Source organism: Elaeis guineensis, chromosome 12 (genome assembly GCF_000442705.2).
Source record: "Elaeis guineensis isolate ETL-2024a chromosome 12, EG11, whole genome shotgun sequence".
NCBI classification, from domain to species: domain Eukaryota; kingdom Viridiplantae; phylum Streptophyta; class Magnoliopsida; order Arecales; family Arecaceae; genus Elaeis; species Elaeis guineensis.
In genome coordinates, this window is record NC_026004.2 from 18884815 (window position 1) to 18891890 (window position 7076).

A 7076-nucleotide genomic window follows, 5' to 3' on the forward strand; every position below is an offset into this window, starting at 1 on the left:
TTCTAAATTTCTTAAGAAACATGGCTTCATATCTTTCTTTCCAGAGTGAAAGGCGGGCATGTATGTTGGAACTTTTTTCAGTGGAATGTGAATTATTACTACAAGTTTCAACCAATTCTTTAGTTTTACTCTTCACGGTTTGCCATGATGAACTGAAGATGTTAGTAAATTTGGATTCCTCCTTTTACATAACAATGTCCATGGTTTTAATAAAGCTATCACGAGTTTGGTAGCATCACTATATTATTGCTTCAGATTCTCAAATATCCCTGTAATGAAGGCAGCTTGCAAATTTTGGAACAAGCTTGTAAAAGAATCTGCATAAAAGGAAGCTCTAACACACTTTCAATATGTGATCCTCGAAGAACCACAGCAGGAGAACCACTTATTTTACAGGTGAGGGTAAAGTGAGCAAATGATAACTGAGCTCATGCTAAAGGGATTGCCAAACAATTGATGCAGGAGATAAAGCCTTGGACATGATGCCATTAAACTTTTGCTACATGATTCACATTTTTGGTGAGCTTCTTAAGCCTACCTTCGGAGGCAGAATCTTTCAGCTGTCCAAAATCTGATATTAAAATAGTTGAAGAGAGCTCAAGTTGCTTATATGTAAAGTTAGTGCTTGGAATACAAGAAAGTTTGGCAGTATAGCCTGACAATTCATTCTTTTAAAGAACTGATGGTTCCACCACCATTTGCCTCAGAAAGAGTTTGTGAACATGCATTTCCATCAAGGTGGATAGTTGGATATTGCTTATATATGGATCAAGGCCAAGAAATTATGAAATTATTTTTAATGAAATATTTGCTTCTACGATAAAGAAAACCCTGGAGAAGACTCTAAAACCTAAGGTTTGGTGTAGCAAAGAAAAACTTATTGCAGGCTGGTGAGCCAAAGTTGGTGGCCTATTGCTCCAAGTTGAAACTGTCTGATCATGAACAGTATTTAGGTCAGACGTTACATCAGGGCAAAGAAATGATTCACTTGGTAGTGCAATTGCTTGCTATATATTTTTTCCTTTAAACACGATCAGCCAGTGATTCTCATCTATTTGATACCAATGTAACCTAAATAGTGTTTTTTTATAGTACTCTTATTGAACCTATACCCCAATACACACACTAGATTTGATATGAACTGTGGTTTCAAGATACTGGGAACATCTGTATCTTTTGATCAATGAAAACAGACAATCATGAGGGTACGGATGCTTGTTCTATTGAAAGATTTAGGTGATGATATATTATTTGGAACTTAACTATTACAAGCTTATCTAGCTTAATTTCTTGCTTTTAATATAGAAAGTGACAAATGCTTCAATAATTGAGTTCTGATAAATTAGCTACTAGTCTATGAAAGCAATGTTCATCTGTTCCTAAAGGAACGTTTGGACATTTGGGTCTTCAAATGCTGAAAAATCCAAACTTGTTATTTTCCTCCATAAGCCCTCCTGCAATGCACATCAGACTTTTGGATGATCATGGCAGTTCTTGATAACTTCTCCAATGAAGCACCATACATATGATTGCACATGCAAATCTCAAAGTTTAATGTGTATTGCAAGCAGGCATTCGGTGGAAGCTCTAGAAATATGGACAGAGAAGGCTGGACCAAAATTTCAAGATACTCTGGACATAATGCATTCCTGTACACAAAAAAAGGTCCAACTTGAAGTGCAGAAGTTTCACTAAATCAGCCTGTCACTAATTCACTTCTAACCAAGGCTAGAAAACTGCTAGACCACATTAATTGGCTGGAATTGCATATTATTGTGCATGATGTTTTATGAGTTGTCAAGATTAGCCTCTTGATCATGACACAGTGGCTTTATCATAAAAGAGAATTGACCAACAAATTGCCAAGTGACTTCAATTTTTTTAAGTGCCTATCTTTCCTAATACAAGCATTGAGGTGAGAACAAGTAGACTCACTAACTACTCAACCTGTATAGATTTAGAATAAAAAACTTGCATCTTGCCACAACACTAGAAATTAAAGAAAAATAAAATTAGTATCAGTACATCCTCTCACAAAGAAATTACTGGGTTTTCTCTATATATATCTTTAGAAGATATGTCAGGGTTTGTTCACATAGTTTCTCCTTGAATCTCTATTTAAGGGTATGCTCATTCGAAAATTGTGTGAAAAACTTGTCTTATTTTATTAGGAAAACTAACAAATTTAGAAATTTTTTTCTCAAATCAATAAATTTAATAATTTTTGCTATCATATTTCTATTTTTTTTACTATCCAACGATGTATCGGAGATGCTTTGAGATGCATAATCTTATACAACCGTGTGAGCTCAAATAACAGGACATGATTGTGCATCTTGAAGTGTGATTGGGGTCTAAATGATGGACTTGCAACTATCTCTCTCATCCAATAATTTGCTCTCACGACATTCTTAGAATAGAAAAATTATATTCTGCATCACGTATACTAACATGACTGTGCACCTCATCACGCTTATCATTGAGACATATTCTTATGAGCCAATCATCAAGATGAGTACAAGATGAATGAGATCAATAGAAATATATATCGATAATTGACATGGTGAATAGCTATCTGGTGTATGTAGTGCACAATATATTATTTCTCCCTAAAACATGCGGATCTTCTGTAGTGCACTGCACGGTGCAATGCACTGCGATGGACAGTGCACGCGCACGATGGACAGCATGCGTGATGCACCGCATAGTGTGGTACATTGCAGTACCACAGGAGATCCACTTCCTCCCTAGAATGATAATTCAAGTAATAGAAGATTTTTATAGAATCTAGAATAGGTACTGTTCCTAAACCTAGCCGGTGTTCTTGCGGCAAGGCTATTCTCTTTCCCATTTCCACAGTTCAGATAAAATATCAGCAACAAACTGAAGCGTCCAACAAACAAACGCCTCTAAAACAGAGGATATCAGACAGCAAGACAGCAACCCAAGCCCACCCCGCCTTGGCCGCTGGGAAAAAACACAGAGGACTCCTTCCGTACCATAACACTCCCACGGCTCTCGCCACTTCACCTACCCTTCTCAACGCTCCTATATCTTCTCCCGCTTCGCTCTCTCCCTTCTTCTCCCCTTCTCTCCAAAAAAGATCGAAATTTTAGGAGGGAGAGAGAGAGGTGGGGATGTTGATCGGCCTTTCCGCTTTCTCCGACGTCTGCCCGACCTTGTCCCGCCTCACCATGTCCATGGCTAACCCCTGGCCCTTCTCCTAATACTCTCTTTCCCGTCCCCTTCTACTGATCATTCCATAAAAAAGGCATCTTTTTTCCTCTAACCATGAAGAAATTGAGAGGTTTTAGACTGCGAAGAAAGCTAGTGCGAATTTGGAGATGGGCCTTTTGGAGACGCTCTTGCGAAAGTTACCTTCGCCTCTCCCCTACCACTCCTCCTCCCTCATCCCAGCTCCAACTTCACCTCATAAAGGCCGCGCCTTTGACGGCGAAGCTCCGCCACTGGGGCCGCTGCCTTGCCCGCGGGATCGGCGGCGGCGATGGTGGTGACCGGACGGAACAGGAAGCGTCGGGGATGCAGCTGCTAGAAGGCGGTGGAGGAAGGGAGCCGCCGCCGCCACAGCCGCCGAAGGGGCACCTGGCCGTGTACGTGAGCGGTGGGAGGAAGGGGGAGGAGGTAGCGCCGCCGCGGCGGTTCGTGGTGCCGGTGATCGACTTCAACCACCCACTCTTCGTGGAGTTGTTGAGGGAGGCGGAGGAGGAGTTCGGGTTCGACCACCCCGGCGGCATCACGATCCCCTGTCCCGTCTCCCGGTTCGAGCGCGTCCGGACCCGTATCGCCGGCGAGCTCGCCCGGACGGGGTTAAGGGTAAACCGGTCCTGAGCCGCCGCATAGATGTTAGACCTGACGGCCTTGGTGATGCCACTTTGATGTGCTACTTTTTCTTTTTCATCTTTCATTTTCATTAAAAAAACTACGTTGATCGCATAGATGTGATGATTCGCCGGTGATATTTCGAAGTACAGATCTGCTTGTTGTTGTGCCTTTAGATTTTATCTGTTGAAGATTTTATGTTTCAATTTAAGAAAATTAATCATTTTCTTCTGAAAATATATGAGGCTCTTGGAAAATTATTATGCCATTGAAAAAAACATACAAGTAAAAATTTCCTGTGGATTATTATAATGTCAATAAGAATTGCAATATATAAAGATGACAATTTAATGCAGTCGCTCAAGTATCTGAGTCATCTCGATCCTCATGGGATGATTTTATCTAACCTATAGTAGATCCAACAGGATATAGACGATTGTAAAATTCTCTTCAAATTTGGTTCGAATATACGCGACTCTTTATAAATTCTCTCTATATTTTTTATCCTAATCTCTTCACTTGTGAGAAAGATTAAACATATAAAAAATTGCATAGTATGATGCTTTATTGTTTATTATTTTTAGTTATTACTTTTCTTAATTTAAAAGATATTTGACTTCTTAAAAAAATATTTTTATTTATTATATTTCAATTGTTATTGAAATTTAGTTTTTGTTGTTCTATATTTTGGACTCTTATTTTGTTTGATATTGTGTGAACTATTAAGATTTATTTTTATACTCTTTTTTACTTATTTGATTTGTATAAAAAATTGATTTTTATAGCTTTATTCGATCCAATCCATTCAATCTGTCTAGTTTAACTCGATCCACCTCATCTTGCCTTGAGATTAGTACATGATAGAGATGCTAATGGCATACCCAACCTATATTTGATATGTTGCCATTCCTAACCACAAGTAATATGAATTTTCCTTGCTACTACTTGCCTTTTGAGTATTAGAGCTTTGATCTTATAGTCATGTAATGTATAATGTATGGAAAATGAATTATAGTTAAAAAAAATAACTCTAGAACGAAATGAGGATAAGATATAGAAATATGGCAACACAAATAAACATGTATGTGAAGGTTGCCTATCTTTTTTTTTTTTGGTCCAGAAGATTGCCTACCTATTTGAATCATATCTCACCTCATAAACCCTTGGCCTTTCTTGAGTTAGATGTAGCATTCATCTTAAAAGAAGATTATCTGTGGTTCATATGGTCTACTCAATCTATGTATATATGTTTTCTAGTAGCATTTTATAAGTATCATGCAATCGTTCTTTTTTCTTTTTTTAAATCTTACACATGTATGGATTAGAGAAACCAAAATTTTGAAGCTGTAGTTGCTCTAGTCCATTATTACAATATTTAAACCCCATCTCAACAACTTAAATAGCAATGGTGAGTAAGCACCATGTGGATAAGATTAAAGAATCAGAATTGATAGAAATCACATGACCTAAGTCGGACTTAACAGGATTCAATAATGACAAGCTAATTAAGCATAAAAAAATAGGCTGAAAGATTAGGACTCGACTAAAGCATGTGCAGGCGTAAGTCTAAGGATATTAGTTCTTTTTGAAAAGGATTTGGCTTGTGGTTATGCTATATATGAAGCACATGAAATTGTGGAGCGATCTTCTGAAACCGCTGAAGACAGTGATGATATAGTTGTTATAATAATTAGCAGTTATTTTATAGTTGTTATATATATAAATAAGTGGATATACTTTAAATAGAAGATCCTTTGATACATCAATGAATCCACTTCATTTTTCATTATCTTTTGTTTATCTTTACTTTTCCTTGCTCGTAGTTTACCAATAGGACTTTATCTTTAAGAGTTAGTAGTAACAATGGATCACTTCAATTGTAGCCTAGGCTACACCCGATCATACTGTATTCATCTTCTTTCAAATGAGCAATGTGACAGACTGAAGGTTCTTAAAGGTCAAAATACTTGAAGGTATATGCTACTCTCATCATCTTCTTTTGATTATCCTATTTCTGGCTAATCCAATACGAGCCACTAGCTTATGATTCCATACTGAGGAAATATATATATATATATATATATATATATATATATATATATATATATATATATATATATATATATATATAGAGAGAGAGAGAGAGAGAGAGAGAGAGAGAGAGAGAGAGAGAGGTGGAAGTTATAAGTTACTTTCTCCTTGATATTTTTCTTAAGAAGAAAGTTCACGTGTGAGATTATAGGAGTTGGATGGGAAAATACAAGTGTTTCCTCCCTCTATTCCATGTATCCCGACTGGTACAGAGGATATATCCCAAATCTTTTAATGTACCAAAGGTCCATAGTGAAGTTTCCTCCCCTGGAATAATTGGTTGGTATGTGCCTTGACGTGATGTTACATCAAGGGCTTGGGAATCGGGAGTTAGTTGATACGGCGTAGGTGATAGAAGGCGTCATCCTCTTGTTAAGGGCCATGTAACCCCATGAAAGCCATGATGTCCTCACACCCTCCGTATAATTGAGTGCATCTATGAACAGAGCCTGTTTATTTGCAAGTTCTCAGCATTTGTGGTCCAGCCCTTTATCAAGGAAACCACTATCTTAGCTACCTCGGGAGCAGTTGTGGCATGGAAACGAAATGTTCTGTTGTTTCTCTTTTTTCATAGGCACCATAGTGAGATGGTAGTTAGAGTATCTAGTGCTAGATGATTATCCTCTTGGCAGTGTGCCTGCCTCCATGTGTGCCAAAGGTCGTGGACAGAGCTGGGCAACCATTAAGCTAGGTCATTCATGTGTAGAAGTAGGCTCCATAATCGCTTTGAATAACTATAGTTCAATATCATATGGTCAAGATGTCATTGGTCAGCAGCTTATTGTTGTGGCATAGCCAGTCAGATATTTTACATTTCTTTGAGATCAACAGCTTCCATATTATTTTTCTAAAGTGGGAAACGATGCCTCTATGCATTAAGAAAAAGTAGCATTTAGACACTAAAACTCCTATTTATTATTGCATATCCAAGTCCTTGGTTCTCTACATTCAGCTGGATATGTATGATGATGTTATTTAGAGCTTGGAGCTCGATTTAAGCAACATGGGGCAATGGGATCCAAAGTTTTGTGCACTATCTGGTTCCCTCATAAATGCAGCAACGTTACAGGCCTAGTTGCGAGCATATAAATAGAGATTTGGAAGGATTGAGTGCAAGGGGTTCTCTCCTATCCCATGATCATGCC

General features: G+C 38.0%; 1 protein-coding gene across 1 annotated transcript; it reads left to right on the forward strand.

The window, feature by feature from the left end:
• The first annotated feature begins 2881 nt into the window (after positions 1-2881).
• Positions 2882-4015, forward strand: LOC105033493 (auxin-responsive protein SAUR36). Its single transcript, XM_010908323.4, has one exon. The coding sequence runs from the start codon at positions 3292-3294 to the stop codon at positions 3847-3849; it is 558 nt and encodes a 185-aa protein (XP_010906625.1). The 5' UTR covers positions 2882-3291; the 3' UTR covers positions 3850-4015.
• The last annotated feature ends 3061 nt before the right edge of the window (positions 4016-7076 follow it).

Excerpts from the sequence above, each read along its gene's own strand:
- LOC105033493 (XM_010908323.4), top strand. The coding sequence starts at position 3,292 with ATGAAGAAATTGAGAGGTTTTAGACTGCGAAGAAAGCTAGTGCGAATT.